The 21,997-nt window shown below is 55.9% G+C and overlaps 2 protein-coding genes across 11 annotated transcripts in view; both read left to right on the plus strand.

Annotated features, from left to right (window-relative positions):
• ZNF385C (zinc finger protein 385C) overlaps positions 1 to 21,997 on the plus strand; it is an 80,016-nt gene that overhangs the window by 47,123 nt on the left and 10,896 nt on the right. For 7 of the 8 annotated variants that reach the window (XM_069877000.1, XM_069877001.1, XM_069877004.1 and 4 more), the window contains one exon: positions 17,374 to 17,516. In XM_069877000.1, the coding sequence (XP_069733101.1) occupies positions 17,374 to 17,516 (143 nt within the window). Of the gene's footprint in view, positions 1 to 193; positions 325 to 17,373; positions 17,517 to 21,997 lie in introns of all 8 variants that reach the window. The other variant, XM_069877003.1, reaches the window with a different exon arrangement.
• Positions 4,262 to 11,836, plus strand: C26H17orf113 (chromosome 26 C17orf113 homolog). Of its 3 annotated transcripts, none has more exons than XM_069876993.1 (3): positions 4,262 to 4,369; positions 6,600 to 7,224; positions 9,267 to 11,836. In XM_069876993.1, the coding sequence occupies exons 2-3, from the start codon at positions 6,706 to 6,708 to the stop codon at positions 10,797 to 10,799; spliced, it is 2,052 nt and encodes a 683-aa protein (XP_069733094.1). In that variant the 5' UTR covers positions 4,262 to 4,369; positions 6,600 to 6,705; the 3' UTR covers positions 10,800 to 11,836. The 3 variants fall into 3 exon arrangements, with proteins under 3 accessions (XP_069733094.1, XP_069733093.1, XP_069733095.1); XM_069876992.1 differs by having other exon boundaries at positions 4,267 to 4,369; positions 6,696 to 7,224; XM_069876994.1 differs by lacking the exon at positions 4,262 to 4,369 and adding an exon at positions 6,537 to 6,552 and having other exon boundaries at positions 6,696 to 7,224.

Consider the following 21,997-nt stretch of genomic DNA (forward strand, 5'->3'; position numbering starts at 1 on the left):
CACTGAGATGCCCTGGAGAGATCTCAAATGAGTCCTGGGGACACGCGAGAGGAGGTCCAGCTATGTCCCCTGAGATGCTGTGGAGAGATCCCAGGCGGGTCCCCATGTGCCTTCTCTCCCTCCAAAATTCTCCCTGGGCAACGTCCCCACGTGCCGGGGCTTTTCTGCCCTGTCCTAGGTGGGAAAAGGACAGGGGAGGAGAGCGGCTGATGCAGCCGGGAACCACAGAGTGGGCAGGAGAGCCGGTGGGCTGCGAGGGGACGGGGCTCTCTGGGATTAGCAGCTTCGGGAGCACCAGGAACTCCTTTTCTCTGCTGGAGAAGTGTGAGTCATTCCCCGGAGACTGAGAGAATGGTTTAAAGATCTTAATGCAGAGAAGAAAAACAAAACCATGGAACCTCAAAGCCCATCTAGTTCCACCTCCTGCCATGGGCAGGGACACCTCCCACTGGATCAGGGGCTCCAAGCCCCATCCAGCCTGGCCTTGAACCCCTCCAGGGATGGAGCAGCGACCACTGCTCTGGGCAACCTGGGCCAGGGCTTTAGAGAAGTCATTGATCTTGTAGATATGTTTGGACTTGGGGATTTAATATGTTTTGGAGTGAATGTGGTTGGGTTTTCAGTCTTTTCTGTTCAGCTTTTTAAAGCAGCCTTGAGGAGACGCATCCCCCAGGATGAGGTGCTGGTGGAGGGGGGCAGCATCTGGCTCCTCGGCATCCCCAGCCGTGTGTGTCAGGTTTGGTTTGACCGGCAAAGGCGCAGGGCTCAGATGGAAACTGTGGCTCACGGGGCAGCAGCCTCCCTTGTGCCACGCGGATGATAAATGTGTGCGTGCAGACAGGGCACCTGCCTGCCGAGCTCTCCAGGCACGTCACAGGGGAGAAAAATAGCAGTGATCAAATCAACCCAAGAGCGCTGCTGCTGCAGAGGAGTAACTAGAAATATTTCCATTTCCATTCCTTTAGGAAGGAGGTCTGCCATCCTGCAAGGGCAGGATGCTCCTCAGGGTCAGGGACATCCTGCAAACACTGCCTAAATCCCCATTAAATCTGGAGGCTTCCAGCAGAAATGCTCCTTTATGGAGGGGGGTGAAAAAAGGGCAATTAAAAGATTGTTTCACCTGAGGCCTTTCAGCTGCTTTCAGCTGCGGGACTCCAGGCAGGGACACGCAGGGCAGAAGAACAGGCACGTTCATCCATGCACTTCAGCACGGAGCAGGCAGAGCCCCCGTGCTCATCCTGGAGTTTGTGGGGTTCATACCATGGGTCTCCACGTGCTCGATGTCCCTCGGCAGGCACCGAGGTCTCCGGCAGGTCCCTGCGTGTCTGTCCGTGTCCTTCTCCCGTAAGGCTGCTGTGGTTTGATGCTAACGTGGGTGCAGGTGCTCGCTGGGTGCTGCGCCGGCTGCTGGTGGGGCTGGAGCTGGAGTCCTGTGCAAAGCCAAAAGGCAAAACAATCACAGGCCCAGCCTGGGGAGGCAGCTTCCATCTCCGCCAGCTCATACCCATCTCCGTGCCCAGGGCTGGGGCAGGGTCTCCTCATCCAGGGTCTGCAGGGCACTCGCCCCTCACTGAAATGCCTGTGGAGCCGCTGAGCCGCCCCGTCCTGCCTCATCTCCCTGGTTTTCTGGCTGTGCTCAGAGGAGCCTGGACCCTGCTGCGATGCCGTGTGCTGCCACGGTTGGTTTACCCAAAGGGATTTTGGGTTCCTGCCTGTTTCCCGTTGCTTCTTCTCTTGAGCAGTTTTGTTTCTCCGTTGCAGATTTTTCCTGCCTGGCTCCCTTTGGCTCGTGTGTCTGGTACTGGTGCAAGCAGAGGGGAGGAGGGCAGGGAGGGGTTGTCCCAAATCCAGCTGTTTTCCAGGACTTTGCATGGGCTCCTTGGCGCTCCCTGTCCCCTCTGCTCTGGGTTTGGGTGTCTCTGATAGTGCTGGGCAGGAGAAGCCTACGGGATCAGACCAGGCTGCTCCCTTTGGGAGCCAAGCGTGCTTCCCAGTGGAGTCCCCTGGTCCTGCCAGTCAATCCCAGTGCAGCGGGGGCTCCGCAAGGGCCATGGGAAACGGGGTTGGCTGCTGCCCACCCAGGACAGCGGAGCTTTACAATCCTGCTCCAAATGCTGCATCCCAGCCTCTGCAATCCTGCTCCAAATGCTGCATCCCAACCTTTGCAATGCTGCTCTGGATGCTGTCAACCATGGGATGCAGCAGCCTCCTACCTGAAAGCTGATTAAAAAAAGCTAAGTCCTCTTTTCTTGCTTGCATTAGCACAAGAATAAATAGCGCATATTTTCACCCCTGGGAGCCTGTCTCTGGTTTCACCCAGCTCCTGTTCGCATTAACTCTGGGCTGAGGTGGCTGGGCAGGAATGTCCTGAGATCAGGAAGAGCCTTTTGCCCCAGGAAACGATGAGGTGTCTAAAGAGAGGAATTTGCTCAGGCCTCCGGTTCCCTCCCAGCGTGGAGCCAGGTACAATGCAGTCCCTAATCCAGGCACATACCGTGGGGCCACCCTCTGCGCCCCGAGCAGGGGGAGTTGGTGCTGAGCATCCTGCAGCCCCCGGAGCAGGTGGAGTTGGTGCTGAGCATCCTGCAGCCCCCGGAGCAGGTGGAGTTGGTGCTGAGCATCCTGCAGCACCTGGAGCAGGTGGAGTTGGTGCTGAGCATCCTGCAGCACCCGGGCACCGTGGCCGTGTTGGGGAGGCTGGAGAAGGGTTGGGGTGTTCCCATCAGAGGCTCCCATGGGACACTTGTGCTCTTTGGGAATTTAATGTCCTCGGGAAGCTTGTTTTGGGGAAAGTGAAGTTGGTGTAAACTCCTCGTTTTGGAAGAAGTTGTGTGGTCTCTAAATCTCGCCTGCATTTAATGGTAAAAGAAGGTTTTTTGGTCCTGAGTGGAGCCGCCGTATGTGTTATCATGACAGGGTGCGTGCCAGGCGCAATTAGCAGTGCCGTCCCAATGCCGTTCCCGCAGCTATGGACCAGGAGCACAGTCAGATGGGGGTTGAGTGGGAGCTCAGTCCAAGTCCTGCTGTAGCGTTCGCTCAGGGGCTCAGACCTGGATTTCACAAGAGCTCAGTGCCTGCAAGCGGGGCTGGAGAGCTGCTTGGCCCACTCGTGGGGTGCTCAGGTCCTGGCTCTGCGCGAAGCTGGAGCTCCCATCCTGTCTGGATGCAAAGAGCTTTGCTCATCCCGCTGTGCGCGCTCAGCCCTCAGCCGAGGGGCCTGTTGTGGGGATCCCGGGGGGCCACGAGCTGTGTGTCTGATGCCCATCGCCTTTACCCTCCTTGCATCGTGGGAGAAGGTGTCCTGGAAAGGGGACGTGGGGCAGCAGGGACAGCGTGCACCGAGCTGAGCTCCATGTGCTCCCATCCTGGGGGCCTGAGCCCATCACCCAGCTACCGCGTCCACAACTCTACTGCAAAGCCACCGCCCACTCCATCTCCCCCATCTCTTGTCTTTTTTGCTCAGTGAGGTGATTGCGTCTCCATCCCTGGAGCGATTTAAAAGCCGTGTGGATGTGGCACTTAGGGACGCGGTTTAGTGGTGGAGTTGGCAGTGTTGGGTTCGCGGTTGGACTGGGTGACCTTCAAGTCCAACTTGAACCATTCTGTGATTCTGTTATCCAACACTGAGAAGAGAATGCTCCAAGGAGACCTTACAGTGACCTTCTAATACCTGAAGGGGCTACAAGAAAGCTGGGGAGGGGCTGTTTGTAGTGATAGGAAGAGGGGAAACAGGTATAAACTGGAGAGAGGCGGAATTTCTTCACAATGAGAGTGTTGAGGCCCTGGCCCAGGCTGCCCAGAGCAGGGGTGGCTGCCCCATCCCTGGAGGGGTTCAAGGCCAGGTTGGATGGGGCTTGGAGCCCCTGATCCAGTGGGAGGTGTCCCTGCCCATGGCAGGGGTGGAACTGGAAGGGCTTTGAGGTCCTTTCCAACGCAAACTCTTCTATGATTCTATGGTCCCGGTGGCCAAGCCATGGCCATTGGCCTTCCCCATTCCTGGCCACCACTAGTGGCCACTGCCGCCGTTGGCTGCTGGAGCATCCGCGGAGCCAGACGGTCGGCACAGCAAGATGGCTGCTCCCAGGGTTCCGTGAGCCGGGGCGGCAGCCGCAGGCTTTGTTCCCTCTCGGAGCTGCGGCATCGCCGGGGGGTGCCTGCCCTGTGCCCCCCATGCTGCGGGGCAGGGATGCGCTGCTTCTCCGTCCCTCTCGGCGAGCTTCCCTATCTTAATTTTTTTTGGCTTTGGTAATGTTTGGCTGGATTTGGGTTTTTTTTAATTTGATTTTTTTCCCCCACTCCCTATTTAAAACCCCAAATCTGGGAAGTGTGCAAGCCCCCTCGCCCCAAAGCTTATGGCAGCCTTTAAATGGTACGTATGTAGGGGCAGGGTGGGCGTGCGGGGCTGGGTGCTGGGGGTCGCGTGCTGCCCCCTCGCCCGGGTGGGCGTTAGGTGATGGCAGCCAGGGCTGACGCACCGCGGTGTGAGGGTCGGAGCAGCTGCGCATCCTCTTCCAAGTCAATCCTGCCCAAACTTCCCTGCGGATGGTGCTGTGGCCGGGGGGAGCAGCAGGCTGGGAGGGGACGGCAGCGTCACCCTCATCCCGGGCACGGTGGCAAGGAAGGGGTGCAGTGCCAGGGTGCTTCTCTCCATCCCAGCCTCTCCCCAACACCGGGCACCCCAGACACTAATTGCTGCTTTTTTTTGCCTTCCCAAGAGAGTGGGTTTTGGTTTGAGTGCTGGGGGCTCGTGTAGGTGCGGGTGGGTTTGGAAGCCAGCGGGGTCGGTGACAGGGAGAGGGCTGTGCTCTATCCCAGCGTGCCGAGCTCCGCTGGCGTGGGGACGAGGGCAGTGGGGACAGGGCAGGCTGGGCGTGCAAACCACGAGCAAGGCACCAGAGCTGTCCCTGCTGCACAGGCACCTCGTCTCGCAGAGGGGACAAGCCCTGAGCCTCACCGGGGCACGGCAAGGGCACCAGAGCAATCCTAGCCCTGGCAGATCCTGCGTCCCTGGGGAACGTCTGAGTGGTGCTGGCAATGGCAGAGGAAACATTCAGCAAGACTTTGACTCTCACGTGGATATTCCGTCGCAGTTTCCTAGTTAATGGGCTTCTGAGGAGATGCTGCCAGCACTCCGTGGCTGTGATGCAGCTCTTGAACCATCCTGAGGATGCGGTTACAGCTTTGTCGGGACCCCTGGCTCTAGGAATCATTCCCTGGGTGCTCTCGGCTGCACCGTGCTGAGTTGTGACCAGGCAGGAGACCTGGGTCTGGGGAGCAAAACAAACCACGTAAGAGGCCAGGTGGAGCCAGAAGGGGTACCCAGAGCTGGGGAAAGTCTCGGGGCTGGACCTGGGAGACCAGCAAGGCGGCAAGCAAGGGCAGGCGGTTGTTCCCAGGCAGCCCAAGGGAAATGGAGGGGCCAAGGAGGATCACTCCTTCCTCTCCTGTTGGTAAAGGATGTTCCTCAGCACTGGAGAGGGTGGCAGGGTGAGGAAACCCAGCAGCTGCGGGGCCAGTGGCTCTACTGCTGCACATCCAGCATCACCCAGGGCACCCCAAGGGGAACCCCTGCTCCGTGGCATCGGGTGTTTGCAGCTCTGGGAGCTGGGGTGTTGCTCTGACACCTAAATCAGGATGCGTTCCACTTCCTTCTGCGGGCTGGGGTAACACCTCTGGTTCTTGGGGGGTTTGTTCGTTAGAAAAACCCAAAGTTCCTCTGGGTTTCTTAGCAAAGTCACACTGATGGACAGTGCTGCCTGGCTTGCACTACTCTGAATGTCCATTTTCTTTGCTTTTTCCTTCGCATTTTGGCTCCCTGCCTTCCCCACACTGTGCTGTGTTCCTCCTCCTCCCTCTGCTTTTATCAAGGTTCAGTTTGGTTTTTCAATCTGGTTCATGGAAGAACGCAAGGATGAGACTGAGTAGGGCTTAAGTATAGGGAGGGAGTTAAGGGGATGCTGAAATACTTCTGCTACCTGTTTTAAATACATGTGTGACTGCTTTGCAGCTTCAGGCTCCAGCAGATGTTGGGAAACCCTGGCTGGAGTGGGTCTTGTGCATCAACCACCCCCAGGGAACGTGCTGGGCTGGGGTGCTGACAGCGCAGAGCATGGCCCTGCTGCCCCAGGACACGATGTAGCCTTGGGATATACTGGGACTGAGACAAGCAAGGGGGGGATGAAAACCCCTGTGTGTGTGCAACCTCTGACACATGTTTCTGAGTTGGCTTCTAAGTCCTCCTCGTTCAGCTCGGGGCTGACTTGCCGTCAGCAGCGGGTTCTGCTCCTCGTGGGGTTGGATGCTCTCATTTTTAGACATCTGGTTCAATGCTGGTTCCGTATTTTCCCAGCATCAGCCACAGCGTGGACGTCTGGAAATGGGAAGCGAGTTTGGGTGTCCCTGTGAGTACGAGGAGGACCATGTGTGTGCTATCACATCGGTGACACCAGCAAGGTGCGCGATGGGACACTCCCGCACGGTCCTGAACCCCCTGTCCTCAGCCACCTCTGCTCCTCGTTAGCCGCCAAGAATAAATGATGAGCACAAGCTGAGGTTTGCAGAGCCCTAATCCCTTTCCCTTGTGTCTCTTTCATCTCCAGTCGAACCAGGAGAGTTGTAATAGACCTTCTTACTAAATTAAATGTAGAGGCTGCTCCTCCAACGTTTCGGTTCAACTGTAGCGTTTGATTTTCCAGCCCCAGCAATATGGTACCTCCAGGGAAAAAGCCAGCTGGGGAAACTTCCAATTCCAATAAAAAGTGTAAGCGTTATTTCAATGAGCACTGGAAGGAAGAATTTACCTGGCTGGAGTTTGACTATGAGAGGAAACTCATGTTTTGCATAGAGTGTCGGCAGGCGCTGGTGAAGAACAAGCACGGTAAAGCAGAAAACGCCTTTACCGTGGGCACGGACAACTTCCAGCGCCATGCCCTGCTTCGGCACGTCACCTCCGGCGCGCACCGCCAGGCGCTGGCGGTGAACCAGGAGCAGCTGGCTTTTGAGAGCCGCGGGCACGGCTACCCGGAGCTGCGTTCGGTCATCAAGGTGGAGGTGAACCCAGCGAAGGTGGCTGTCCTCACCACCGTCTACTGGATGGCAAAGGAGGAGATCCCGGATGAGAAGTGCTCCTCTTTGCTCCACTTCCAGAAGTTCAACCTGTGCCAGGCGCTGCTGGTCTCCGAGCACAGCGAGTACTACCACCCCAGCAGCATCAGGGAGATGCAGGTGTGTATGATGGGTTGGGATACACCCGGGTCTGATGGTCACTTCAAGGCTGGGTGGCCACCTGCTTGCAAAGCTGCCTTCACACACTGTTCAGCAGAATGGGTTGGGTGCCCGCGCCGATGGGCTGTGGCATTGACTTCAATGCTTCCCAGCACCCCGTTGCTTAGGGTGGTAGTGGACAGGTATGGTTGGACTTCATGATCTCAAAGGCCTTTTCCAACCTAGGGATTCTGTGATTGAGCGTCACCAGTGCCTGCTTGGTTTTGCTTTGGGTGCCGCGTGTGTGAACGGGAGCTTTGAGCACAGGCTCCCATCCCACAGGCGCCGGTGAAACACAGCAGGACAAGTGTGTGTTCTGCCTCTCCAGGCTCAGAGATGTCCTTGAAGCAGGGATCGCTGGATCCTCCCAGTGGCACCTGCCCCAGAGGGCTGGAGACCAGTGTCACAGGGACAGGAGGCAAGGTAGGGAACTGGTGTCCCTGGCTTGCAAGGAGAGCAAGGGCTGGGACTGCTGGCTGCTCAGGAGCACAACAGCCTCTGTGTCAGCATTCCCTCACGGTCAGATCTCCATCCTTGTTTTTGCACTGGTGAAAGTGCCCACGGGACCAGGGCACATCCATAATGTGGTCGCTGGTCTGGTCCATGTAACCAGGCTGCTCTCGTTTCACCTGGAAGTCAAGTGGTGCCCCTGTTCTCCAGCATTTTCGATGGAGACTGAAAGTTCCTCCTCACTCAAAATCAATGTGGCACTTTGGTGTTTTGACCAAGCAGGAGAAAGCAGTGAGCTCCATCGAGGGAGCCTTGGGCTCGTGGTCACACGTCGCTTCCAGACATGCAGGGAGACCAGGGGCATCGGCTCCCGTCTGAGCCTGCCAGGCAGCTTGGAGGAAGAAAGCTCAGGAGTTCAATTAGCGCAGGAGCACCGAGGGTTTTTCCTCTTTTGCCCTAAACTGGGTGATGAGAAAGATCAAGTAGCCGGAGAGTTTAGAAGGGATTTTCTTAGTTTTACAAATGCTTCATGCCTGTTAAAATCAAATTAATTTTTAGTGGGCCTTGGCTCTTCGCCAGACTTTTTAGATCTCTAAAGAGCCGTGTTTTGCTGCAGACGAACTAAACCCACTAATTAGATTTCTCAGCCTGAAGTGCTACTTGCAGCGTTCACACACGCCGAGGAAGTTCTCCCTTCAAACCGGGTCCTTTGCCTGAAATGGGGAAAACTGAGTAAAGAAAGAAAAGGTGGTGTGAAATTTTGCTGCTGCGCTTGGTTTATAAAGCAGGGGAAGCAACGGCTGAAGTTTGAACCAAGGTGGCAGGATTTAGGTGTCTTATCTTGCTCCTGGCACAGTCCAAGTCTCAAGACCAAGGTGGTGAGGGGGATGCAGCTTGGTGCTGCCCCGGATGGGTTTGGTCCTTCTGAAGCTGTGGGGCTCCAAGCCTCCCACCTGAGTTTGGTCCTTCTGAAGCTGTGGGGCTCCAAGCCCCAGTTGGGTTTGGTCCTTCTGAAGCTGTGGGGCTCCAAGCCTCCCACCTGGGTTTGGTCCTCAAGCTGTGGGGCTCCAAGCTCCCCAAGCTGGGTTTGGTCCTTCCAAAGCTTGTGGGGCTCCAAGTCCCCCAAGCTGGTTTTGATCCTTCCAAAGCTTGTGGGGCTTCAAGCTCCCCAAGCTGGTTTTGGTCCTTCCAAAGCTTGTGGGGCTTCAAGTCCACCAGCTGGGCTTGTTCATTCTGAAGCCACGTGGCTGCAACCCCCACCTCAGGGCAGGAACTCCTGCTCTCCCTGCGGCTTCACTCACTGCTTGGGCTGAGTCAGGAGTTGGAGGAGATGGCATGTTAGGAAAAAAAAGTGATTTCCAGCTTCTGCCTGTACTTGTAGGTACAACTTGCTTAAGGGCTTTCCTCCCACTTGGGACCTTGTGCTGCTTTTGGGGAGTCGGAGCTTTGCCGCTTGCTTTGCGCCGGGTGCTGTGAATCTCCTGGGTGCTTTTGAAGTTCACTTGTGTTTCTCTTTCCCTCCCTGCCCTGCGCGTCCCCTTTAACCGGCTCAGGCAGCGATTGCCGAGGTCCTGCACAACGAGGACAGGCACAGGATAAAAGCCTCGCCATTTGTTGGGCTGGTGGTGGACGAGACAGTGGACATCCTGGAGCACCACAACCTCGCCATGTTCGCCACCACCGTCTCCCCGTGCAATGGGGAAACCTCCGCCACCTTCCTGGGGAGCTTCGAGCTGCCCGCGGGGGAGGCCTCCGCGGTGGCGGGCAAGGTGGGTGAGGTGATGCGCTCCTTCGACATCCCCACCATGAAGATCACCTGGCTCAGCGCCGACAGCGCCTCGGTGGTGGCTGAGCGACTGAGCGAGGTGGGGACCGTGCTGACCTCCCTCTGTCCCCTCCTCACGGAGATGCGCTGCCTGTCCCACGGGAGCTCCCTGCTCTTGGCGGAGAGCATCGTCGGCATTGAATACCTCCAGAAGTACGAGACCACCGTGGACGCCGTGTACAGGCTCTACTCCAGGTTCGGGGGGGAAAGCAACGGCCTGCAGGAGCTGCGGAGTGTTCTGGACCTCTGCGAGATAGACCTTGGGAGCCCCAGAGCCATCCACTGGACTTCAATATTCCCAGCCGTGGAAGCCATCGATTCTTCGTGGCCCACGCTGGTGCCGCTGCTGGAGAGCGAAGCAGAGCAGTCACCTGTGGCCCACGGCCTCTGTGAAGAGCTCAAGAAGTTCCAGTTTGTGGCCTTCACCAAGATCCTCCTGGACGTCCTCCCCATCTTCCAGAAACTCAGCCACTTCTTCCGGATTGAGGACTTTGACCTCTCTGTCCTGAAGCCCCTTGTCTCTGCCATGGCCACCGCTCTGCAGGCCCAGAAAAGCACCAGTGGCAAGAACCTCCAGGAGTTCCTCAATGAGACAAATGAGCACCCAGGAGATGATCAGGAGGGTGAGAGCCGCCTCTACTACAAGGGCATCGAGTTGGCCAACTGCTCCAAGGTGCACCTGAAGCACTTTGAGCACCTGAAGGAGAGCTACCTGGAGAGCGTGCGGGGCAGCCTGCTGGACAGGTTCCCCAGCGGTGTCCTGAAGGCCATCAGCTCCTTCTCAACCATCTTCAACCCCAAGTGCTACCCCCAGTCTTTGGAAGACATTGGCAGCTACGGAGTCAGCGAGCTGAATTTCCTCCTGCAGGCTTACTCCCGGGTGGTGGTGAGCGAGAGGGCCTTGAGCGATTTCCCCCTCTTCAAGCGGATTGTTTTCAGCCTCAGCCAACTCTCCTTCAAGGACCTCTGTGTCAAGCTGGTCTACAGCAACTCTGAAATGCATGAGCTCTTCCCAGACTTTGCCGTCCTTGCGGCTATTGCTCTGGCTTTGCCGCTGGGCTCGGTCCTTGCTGAGAAGATCAGCCGGGGCCGGGAGCTGCTGAAGCGCGGGCGGTTGCGCCGTGCGAATGACGAGGGGCTCTCCGACCTCATGAAGATCGCCATCGACGGGCCGGCCATCAACGAGTTTGACTTTGCGTTGGCCATTGAGTACTACGAAAGCATGAGGGAGTCCAGCTTCATCATGACGCAGGTGAAGTGAGTGGTGGCTGGTGACGGCAGAGCCCTGCAGGCAGGAAATTGGATCTTGTGGGCAGCTCCAAGCACCAGCTCAACGCCACCTTTCCCCATCGATGATTACTGCTGGGGCCATGCAGCCACCGGCGCGGGTGGTGACCTGCTCCATGCTGGGAAGAGATTCATAGGACCGTTAAGGCTGGAGAAGACCTCCAAGATCATCAAGTCCAGCCACCAACACAATACCAACATGCCTACTAAGCCATGTCCTGAAACACCACATCTACATGTTTATTCAACACTGCCAAGGATGGAAACTCCACCACTTCACTGCGCAGCCCCTTCCAATTCCTGACAACCCTTTCCATGAAGAAATTTTCCCCACATCCAATCTAAACCTGGCACACCCTGAGGCAGTTTCCTCTCATCCTGTTACTTGGTTGAAGAGACCAGCATCCACCTCACTACAGCCTCCTTTGAGGTAGTTGAAGGAGCAACAAGAAGAAACAGGATCCTTCACAAAGCCATGCTGGTCCCACAACCACCTGTCCCTCATCCCCCTAACATCCCTCTGAATTGGCCAGCGTTTAAAATCTTGGGGCCACCTGAAATCTCAGATTGTGATGAGGTTTCTTTTCAAGGGCTCATTATTATTTCATTATAGGGAGGTGAAGGCAAATCTTGTCTTGAGCTCAAATGTCCCCTCGCTTTTGCGCAATGATCCCCAGCAGCTTTTATTTAATACTCTGCAAAAAAAGATGTGGGGTTTTTTCTGTTGTTTTGGAGCCTCAAGAATGAGTGCAGAGAAGGCAGCACGTCTTTCTAGCTGGGTGGCAAACCCTCGAATGCCTGGTGGTGGCTTGTTGGTATTCCTTACGCACAGCACGTCTTTTTAGCCGTGGCATCAAGTCATGATCATTGCAAGAGATTTAGAGAACGGTATTGTAATCACTGAGGAAACAGTAACTTTTAAATGCATCATTGTGTATGTATCTGTATATATATATATATAAAAATATATATATTAAAAAAGTCTATCTTAATTTTTCTAATGTCTTAAGTACAAAGATATTGAAAGGGACTTTTTTTTTACTGCAATGATGGAATAAATTATTAGCAGGGGTTCAAAAATAATGATTAGTGAATTCCTGGTCTTTTCAAACTCAGCTATTGCTCAGAGAGTGCAGGGACAGGATGAGGGGAATGGTTTTTAGTTGAAAGAGAGGAGATTGAGATGAGATCTTGGGAAGAAATATTTTCCTGTGAGGGTGGGGAGGCCCTGGCCCAGGTTGCCCAGAGCAGGGGTGGCTGCCCCATCCCTGGAGGGGTTCAAGGCCAGGTTGGATGGGGCTTGGAGCCCCTGATCCAGTGGGAGGTGTCCCTGCCCATGGCAGGGGTGGGACTGGAAGGGCTTTAAGGTCCCTTCCAACCCAAGCCATACTACAGTTCTGTGATTCTTCTGGTTGATCCATAAGGTGGAGGTGCTGGTTTGATGACAAGTGTATTTGAGTGAAAGCTGGTGTTTGTTCTCCATGTGACCTTGTCCTGCAAGCTGGGCTTTGCTGCGGGCTGCTTGCTGTACAACCTGTGTGCGTAGAGGAGGCGGCTGTGCCTGTTGGAAGCTGGAAATAGGAGGATTTAGCTGGGACGGTGCTCACAACGTGCACCATCCTTGTGTTTCTCAGAAGGCTGGGAACTTGTGTCAGTGCCGGAGCACATTGCGTGGAGCAGCTCTGCAGCCCCTGGCTGGGGCTTGGCTCTTTCTTTCTGCTGGAGATGAGCAGGATGGAAGGTCTGTGCTTGGCCATGGCTGGTCCTGCTGTAGGGACTCCACGGAGCAAACCCACCATGCCAGGGCGGGTGGATCTGCTGCTCTGTGCTCCAGGTTGGGTTTGCTGGGTCTGGTTGCTTTGGGAGGGCAAAGCAGGGCAATCTGCTAATTGTTGACATCCCTGAAGCCAGAACTGGAGACACTGGGGCTGATCTGGACCCCGAGGAGGGCTGAGCCCGCTCCGGTGCTGCAGTTGTGGTTCTGTGTTGTGACCAGGTGTTGCTGCTCTTCTACCTGCAGCCTTTGGCATCAGGGAACGCGCACACACGTTTCCCAGAGAGCCTCCTAGAAATAGTTGGAGTGAACTCAACCGGTGCTTGGCTAGAGACAAAAGCTTGAAAGCCCTGGGTAAGGAATTTGAGACAGCACTAAAATTTGCTGAGGACACCTACCAAACGGGAGGGAGCCAGCCTGCTTCTGTGTGAATAAACAGCGCCGTCTCCATCTGTCCTGGGCAGACTCGGCACCAGATGCTCTTGCGAAGCAGCCGGCGTCTGCGGAGATGGGTCCTTGGCACATTCTCTTGTCGGTATGAAAACCCACAGCGTTGTCCCTGCCGCTTTCAAAGATGTTTCTTCGAGGTTCACACGTATGTTTGAGCACAACAGTTGCTGTGAGCTGCCCCGCCAGGGAGAAAACCCGCTGCGGACGTGCCTGTGGTCGCTGTGTGGAGTGAAAAGGTGGGGGGCACAGCCTGGGGACAGTGGCCAGGCACGGTTCTGGTGGCCTTGGTGAAAGGAAGGACTGAAACACGTCTTTATATGCTAAGGGAGCCCTCGGTCGCGTGCTTGTGGAGTTGGGCTGAGCTTTGGAAGGCTGGAGCACCCAGATAGGACGAGGGGCAATGGGGATAAACTGGAGAGGGACACATTTAGACTAGACAGAAGGAGGAATTTCTTCACAATGAGGGTGGGGAGGCCCTGGAACAGGCTGCCCCATCCCTGGAGGGGTTCAAGACCAGGTTGGATGAGCCTTGGGCAGCCTGATCCCGTGGGAGGTGTCCCTGCCCATGGCGGAGGGTTGGAACAAGATGATCTTTTAAGATCTCTTCCAACCCAAACTATTCTATGATTGCTCCGGGATTAATTCAGTGGCAGGGAGGAAGCCTGCAGTGCCCGTGGTGCTGGGAGCACAGGGTTCCTGCGCTGCCCTCCTTGCACTGACCCTTCCCAGTGCTTCCCGGAGCCCCAGGCGTGTCCCGTGCTGGTGGAAGGCGCAGGGGCCAGAGCAGTGTTTGCTGCAGAAAGTGAGGGCTCCTCTGCCAGGGTCGGGGGAGAGACAAAGGCAGCTCTGTGGAGGAGGATGACCCCGCTCTGGAGCTGTAGACCGAGCATCCGGAGGTGCCGTTTGTCAGCAAAGCCCACCCTGCCGGTGGCCGTGCCCATCCCCTCGGGTAAGGTCATGTCATTCTATACAGACCTGGGGGCCTGCCACTCTCCCTACAGCAAATCCCCTTAACTGAGTGTCTAATTAATACCTAAAAATACAGCCCGCAGCTGCTGCTGGAATCTGCCCTGCAGCAAAGGTAAGGCAGGAGCCATGGTGGCGCGGCCCCATAACCTTGGGAAGGTGCTCCAAGAGCATCCTGGGGGTGCTCGGTGCCCTGGGAGGGTGCTGGGGCAGCAAGCTCCTCGCCGGGGAGCTCTGCTGGTGCCGGGGCTGTGGCTCTGCTGCTTTGTCTCATCTCTCCTTGCATGTGGTGCTTCTGCTTTTGTGATCATCTGAGGTTCAGGCAAGCTGACGGTGCCTTTGTCCCCACGCTTGTCCCTTCTGCAGCGAGCACTGGGTTTCCTCCCTTTGCCAGCTACAGGCACGTAGCTGCTCCTCACAGGATGCCTGGATGATGACGATGATGCTGTTGGAGGCTTTCAGCTCTTTTCCTCCTCCTGTTTTCTTCAGTGGCAAATCTGTGAGGGAACGGTCCTGCCCCCTCCACAGGGTCCCATCTCACTTGGGTTTCTGGGCTCTCTCCTGTCTCAGTCTGTTTTACTGCAGACCCAGTGGGTTTAATCCATAAATTTGGGCTCAAGGATGTGCCAAAGTGGCTCGGTGTATCTTGTCCTTACCTTATTACCCAGTGGTAGGTGAGATATATATATTTCAGCACAGGAAGGATGTGAATCTGTTGGAGTGAATCCAGGGGAGGCCACAAAGATGATCCAAGGGCTGGAGCACCTCCCGTACGAGGACAGGCTGAGAGAGTTGGGGTTGTTCAACCTAGTGAAGAGAAGGCTCCAAGGAGACCTTAGAGCAGCTTCCAGTGCTGAAAGGGGCTCCAGGAAAGCTGGGGAGGGGCTCTGGATCACGGAGGGCAGGGATAGGATGAGGGGAATGGTTTTCAGCTGCAAGAGGGGAGATTGAGAGGAGATCTTGGGAAGAAACGTTTTGTTGTGAGGATGAGGAGGCCCTGGCCCAGGGGTGGCTGCCCCATCCCTGGAGGGGTTCAAGGCCAGGTTGGATGGGGCTTGAAGCTCCTGATCCAGTGGGAGGTGTCCCTGCCCATGGCAGGGGATGGAATTCGATGAACTATGAGGTCCCTTCCAACTCAAACCCTTCCATGATTCTTTATGTGTATATATTTAAGGCCAGTGCGGTTGGCACAACCCCTACTGACTAAGGCAGTGGTGACCCTTGCAATCCAGCCCCAAATGCCTCTGTTGCGGCTGCTGCTCTCGTCAGGGTCGTGGCTCTGCGTGTGGGGGCTGGATCGTCCCCGGGGGCCGGCTCCCCAGGCGCTTGCCCTGCCGTCTCTGATGATTTGATGCAGAAATACTCTTTCACGCCTCAGAAGATTAATTATGCGTCGTTCACCCATTTCTGCTTGCTTTTGCTCCCTCTCTGGTCGCTGTTGCTAGCATGTTATTTATTTATTTTTAAGCGGTTTCACAGATTTCCCTTCTGGGCGACTCTGGAATTAACTCAATCAATGCACGCCTGATGAAGCAAACTGTAATTTCTCCCCGGAGTCAGGCCTGACTCAGGGATGGCTCCGGTGCCGCTGAAGAGCCGCCCGTGTGCGCTCTCCCAGAAAGAGGTCGTTGTCGCCCGCAGGGCTGGCGCAGCCAGCGCTCGCTGCTCGAATTCAGCAAATCTTTCAAACTTAGAATTTCAGATTGGTACCTCGGCTCCCGCGCCAGCCTGGCTGCCGACAGCGGAGGTTTGGGTGTAAAAGCAAAGAAAAGCAAAGCACCGCGGGACAGCAGCGCTGCCCGAGCGAGGTTCTCATCCTGCACGGCCGGAGAGGGGATGGGACCTGGGGTGGTTACGGCTCCGGGTCAGGGAGCATCCAACCCTTGGAGCATCCAACCCCTGCCCGACTCTATCCTCACGTGAAGGACCCGCTGCCCTCGGCACTGGGGTGTGTGCTGGGCTGGGGTGATGCTGGACCAACTTAGAGGTGAAAAACAACCCAGAAATCAAAATAAAAAACAAGGGGAATATTGGCCTTATCCTTGTTCCGGGTGGAGAGAAGGGGATCTTGATCAGAGAGGGCAGGGGTAGGACGAGGGGAACAGTTTTCAGCTGCAAGAGAGGAGATTGAGATGAGATCTTAGGGAGAAATGTTTTCCTGTGAGGATGAGGAGCTCCTGGCCCAGGTTGCCCAGAGCAGGGGTGGCTGCCCCATCCCTGGAGGGGTTCAAGGCCAGGTTGGATGGGGCTTGGAGCCCCTGATCCAGTGGGAGGTGTCCCTGCCCAGGGCAGGGGGTGGAATTGGATGGGCTTTGAGGTCCCTTCCAACCCAACCCGTTCCATGACTCTATGACAGGGCTGCCGAGTGACCTGGAGGAGGAGGGAGAAGGTGTGAAGCCATGCGAGACGTGAACAGGCTTCTCTGGCTCACAGCATTTTGGAACCTTTTCTTATTGATTGTGTTGTATTCATTCAGTTGTTTATTTGCTCTCAGAGCTGCGTGTGGGTGCAGGAGCCCTGCCCGAGCCCTCCACAGGTCAGAGGATGCTTTCCCAGTGCAGAGATGGATCAGCCCAAGTGGAAAACGGCTGCTGTGCTGGGCAAAGGACTGGGTTGAGGAGCAGGCTGGGGACAGCCCCTGTCTGTCTGGCCTTTCTCCTTTTCAGGGGTGTTTTCTTTTTAAACAGAAAATTATTAATAACACCAGGCTATTTTTAAGTCGCGCACCGGAGCTCGCGGTTGGTTTGCAGGAGATGATTCAGCGGCTCCTGGCCAGGGAGCGGGTGGGATGGGATCGGGAGAACCCATCCCTAAGGTTTCCCACCCAAAATACCATGGAGGGGCTGAGCTGGCGGCTGCCCAGCTGGTTTGGATGGTCCTGGGGGCACCTAAAACTCAACACCTTTGCAAAGCCATGATGGGGGCTGCTCAGCCTTCTGCCCCCCAACCCCACGGGAAGGCTGGGGAGCTCCTGCTGGCAGCCTAAACAGCCCCAGTAAGGACAAGCCCTGGTGGTTCCAGCATGGGAGAGCCCAGGGAAGGGGCTGTTTCCCCAGGAGAGGTTTTGACACCTTTCAGATGGTTCAAACGAAACTCTTGGGAGCTCTGACATGATAACGGCTGCGTTTGGCATGAACCGGGATGCTCATTTTGAGCCCGAAAGGCAGAGGGGTGCGTGGGGTCACCCTGAGCTGGGACCTCTTCCCAAAGAGCCCACGGCAGATGGCCCCATGTGCTGTCTTCCCATGTCTGTGTGCCGTGTCCATGTCCCTCCATGCCATGTTCCCATGTCCGTGTCCCCACGCTGTGAGCAAGGGCCACCGACGCTAACGCTGCTCTTTCCCCTCTGCCTTTCCAGGTCCCTCTGGACACAGCAGCCCCCTCTTAGCGTCGTTGCCTATCCCTGGCCGTCCCCTTCATCCCCCCTTGGACATCAAGCACTTTCTGACCTTCAGGCTCAACGGGACGTCACCACTCAACCTCTTCCCCAACTTCAACACGGTGAGTCCCCGGCAGGGGGTGGCCGTTGGCTGCCAGACCCCTCATCCTCCTCAGCCATCCTGTCCCCTAAAAGCTCCTTTTCTACACAGCACCACTCCTCGATCGCCATCAGATCATTTCTGGCTTAATTACCAAGGTCTTTAGCTGCTGGATGCCCTTCCTTTAGCTCGGAGCGGTTCCCAGTCCTCACCCTCATAAACCAGAATTAAAAAGGTGGTTCATTTTAATCCAGATCAATTGGATTTTGCTGTTGGAATCAATAGTAATAAAGTAGCTCTGGCGAGGGGTTCATTAGTTGAAAAGCAAATGAAGGAAAGGAAAGAAGGAGGGAGAAGTTATGTAAAGAGAGAAGGAGTGTGGCTGGTGCTGCGTGGTCTCATGTAGGTGTCATGTGGACCTGGCCGCTGTGGGACTTCCACCACCTGGTTGGGCCCAAGGACCTTGGGTTATACAAATAACGTGTCTCTCTAAAGATGTTAAATATCTAAATTGGCGTGGATGCAGCTAAAGACATCCCTGCAGAGTCTCGGGTGGTTGGTTTGCTGCCTCCACGCTGGGTTCTCCTTCCCCCCAGGCACCTCCCTGTTCCTCCTGCTGCTGGGAGGGATGGAGCTGCTGCAGGAGCCTCTCGCTTGCCTTGCTTTGTGTCCCTGCTCTGGTGTTTCAGCTCTCCGGGATCGCCCTGGGACCCGGCTTGTGGCATCGCTGGGGAGCGGGACCCGCGCTGCTCCCCTCGCAGATGCAGGGCGGGTGTTTCTGGGTATAGTAGAAGCCCATTTTTATACCTTAATGAGCCTGGACTTTCCTGAGCATCCTCCCCACTCATTTGCTGGCCTTTTGTAAGTGGTTTTGAGATTAAACATGCTCAGAAGGTGCAAATTATCACCGAGATCTTCAAAGAGGGCTGTAGACATTAAGTACGGGATTCCTGTTGCTGGTGAATGGGATTCAGCTTTAACTCCTTTAAGCTCTTTTGAAATCCCAGCTCTAGCCTGTCTCTCCCTTGTGCTAACAAGCAGAAACACAGGAGAGGAGGATATTTTGATATCATTAATGTTGCTGCTCTTTGTCTGCGCTCCTTTTTTCAGTCGCTGGTGTCAATAGCTAAGTTGAACCAGACCCTGGTATTTGTTCTGCTTGGCTCCCGCCTGCCTCTGCCTCGGCACGTGCTCTCCTGAGTTTTATGGCTTTAAAAACTAAATAGCAATTCGGAATATGAATATCTTGCACTTGCTGGAGCCACACAGCCCCATCGTGTCGCTGCTGAGGTCAGTGGCATCTCTGCCCTGGAGGATGTTGGGTGTGAGAGTGGAGATCGTGGAATGGTTTGGGTTGGAAAGAAACTTAAAGATCATCCAGTTCCAACCCTACTTCCATGGGCACGGACACAGAGATGCTGGGGGAGGTTGTCCCGGCTGCAAGAGCACCTTGAATTAATTGCTCTGAGCTCAGACCTGTCTGATGTGTGATGTTAGCTTGAGCAAAGCCCAATCTGATCATCCAGAGCTGCCCTTTTGGGATGCATTTGTGCTGCAGAGGCAGCTGAGGCTGGGGATGTGAAGGCTTTGCAGGGAGCCAGAACTGAGTCCCCATCCTCACGGGATGCAGGGCTCGAGCATCACTGCACCCCAGAGCTGGGTGGGCAGCTCCTTGTTTCTCTGCCCACGTAATAGTGAGGCTGGATCAGAGAATCCACCTGTAGGTCCTCGTTTCTCTGCTGTAGTAACAGTGAGGTTGGATCAGAGACTCCACCTGGCAGCTGAGCCTCAGGGTTAATTTGAGATTGATGGAAGGGAGTCAGTACAGGGTATTTTACTTCTCGAGAGAGCTGCTCTGTCTGAGTTGCTCTAAAAAGAAAACGGAGGGGTTGCCTTTGCTTACCCAGCGTTTCTGGTGATGCTGTGCAGGATCCTGTGTTGCCCTGCAGAGCAGGAGCTGTTTGCAACTGCTTAGCAGAACACTTTGCACTTTGGGCAGGTCACAAGGCTCTCATGAACCCAGCAGATGTTTTACTCTGGAGCCAGGGAAACCTTTCCAAGCTGAGCTCTCCTGCCACTTAAAGCAACCACAACAGGGAAAATAAATCTTAATGCAACACAGAAGGTGCATTTCATGCTCGACAGGCCCTTTCCAGCTCTTGGGATGTTGCAAATCCCCAGGACCCAGCCAGCGCCTTGCAAATCCACGGCAGGAGATGCGATCCGAACTGATGCTGCGTCCCTGTGAATTCCCGTTTCTGACCTCGGGAGCTCAGCGCAGGGAGCTCTATTTATATCAGCAGGAACATCCAGGGATAAATAAAGTAATGTGAGTCAAGAAGAATTGACGATAAAGCTGAGATCTTTATTCTCCAAGTGTGCATTGCCCAGAGCCTTCCTCTGCTGTCGGGTCAGTTCTGCTGGAAGCTGCCAGGGAGAACCCCAGCCCAGCCGGCTGCGGTGCCGGTGCGTGCGGGTGCCGGTAGGTACCATGGCAGCACAGCCCCTCTCGGGCCCCGGGGAGAGCTGGGAGGGATTTTTCATATCTGTGATAGCAGCGAGTGCCTAGGTTAGGGGAGAAGTTGCTGGTGTGGTTGTGTTTGCATTCGGAGAGGTGCACAAGGGCTCTCAGGTGGCATCTGAGCTTCGGTGCGCTCAGTGCTTGATGGAGCCGTGGCCAGTGCTCCATCCGCAGGCTTCCCCGGCGCTGGGTGCCCGAAGCCTTTTCAGGATGCAGGACTTGTGTTTCTCTGGGACAGCAGCATGGAAGATGGGTCCCAGCTGCGCCAGTGTTGGCCGGGATGCAGGGGATGAGGTGAGGAGCCAGTCTGGGGGGCGCTGGCCCCAGGGAGCTGGCAGTTCCTCTGCCTGCCCAGGGATGCTCTGAGGGACACAGCTCCTTGCCGAGCCACCAGGCTGAGGAACAGGGGCTCGGTGAAAGCGTGGGGGTGTTAAGGCTCAGGTCAGTGCTGTCACCTTCTGCCCTGGGAAGATGAGGGGACCCTCTGCTGGGGCTGCTCGGTGCCGCTGCCCTGGAGTCCAATCCTAACCACAGCCCTGGCACTGCCGGCTCCACTGGCCGCTTCAGGTTCACGTCAGGATGGTCCCTGGCCAGCTTTGCATCCTCACGCTGGTGTTTCCCTTTCCTTGGCATCCTCCTCTGCCCACCTCCCTGCTCCTGCCGTGGTGCTTGAAGGGCGGGTGAGCCTGTTGAAGCCGGCACGGCTTGGTGAGAGCTGCCAGCCAGGCTTTGGCAGCTGCTGCTGCTGCCAAGGTTGGATCTATTTTTCTTTCCTTTGCATGGAAATGCTGCATGTCTGGCTTGAAAACGAGAGCCAGCCCTGCTTCAGCCCGCGGCCTGGCAGTGCAGGATGGTGCCTGTAGCACGTTGCAGTGTTTGTTGTCAGGAGTGGAGCAGCATCTTTACCATCTGTAGCTTCCTCCAGGTCTCCGCCGGACCCCAAATGCCTCTTCATTTGTATGCCAGATAAGTGAGTAAAATTTCGTAGCAAACAGGCACTTCATTAATCACCTGCTCTTACCATTCTGCTCACTCCTGGAGAGGAATTTGGGGTCTTGATAATGGCTCTGTTGTCCAGGCATGTGCCTCGAAGACTGATGCACCTGTCTCGGCAACGAAATAGCTTTGCAGAGAAATATGATCGCCTGAAAACCCAAGGCTCTACTGACAGGAGGACTCAGATAAGATAATCTTCCTATGCCACAGGGTAGGGGAACAATACTTGCATTATAGATTATAGCCACGCTCAAACAAAGAGGTTATTCTTATTCCGCCCCCCCCTTAATAAATGCATTTTGTTTGAAACAATTATGGCTTTTCGAACAAGTTTGCTGCCTGGCTTGAGGAATGACGCCGAGCCCTGGGGAGAGACAGAAGCGCCAGGGGCTGTCATCAGCCTGCACGCATCTGCCCGGCCGCAGCCCTCGCCCTGGATGGGCTCTGAGGAAAGACACGGCTCGTGGCGGGCAACCAGAGCTCCTCTGACTCCGTGCACATGCAGGGAGATTCCAGGGGCTGTGCAGGTTGTCAGCCTTGTAGCTGGATGGGAGCAAGCAGAGTGCAATCCCGAGCGGCGGTGGGACAGCCCCGGGTGGCTTTGCGCAGGGCACCTGTGCCCGTGGCTGCCGGCACCGCTCCCCTCCTGCCCCAGCCCTCGTCTGGGCTCTGCAGCATCCCATGAGCAAGCAGCAGGGACACGTGGCTCTGCTTGTGCCTTCGGCTTTGCACGCAGACATTTCAGCTCCCTGGTGAAGAGCACGTGGAGGATTAGTGGCCATTCGCTCATTTTGATCGCTTCTGCCCCTTGTTTTGGTGGTTTCTGCTCCTGGGAAGGCTCTCAGAAAGCTGCCCCGGCACTGGGAGGCAGCGGCTCAAGCAGAAAGTGATGATTTGCCACCCGTGATGTTGGTGTCTGCGATGGGGGAGAGAGGATGAGGAGGTCGCAGAGCAGCGTGGTGAGGCTGGGGTCTGCGGGCTGCACC

Source organism: Phaenicophaeus curvirostris, chromosome 26, assembly GCF_032191515.1.
Source record: "Phaenicophaeus curvirostris isolate KB17595 chromosome 26, BPBGC_Pcur_1.0, whole genome shotgun sequence".
Classification (NCBI taxonomy): domain Eukaryota; kingdom Metazoa; phylum Chordata; class Aves; order Cuculiformes; family Cuculidae; genus Phaenicophaeus; species Phaenicophaeus curvirostris.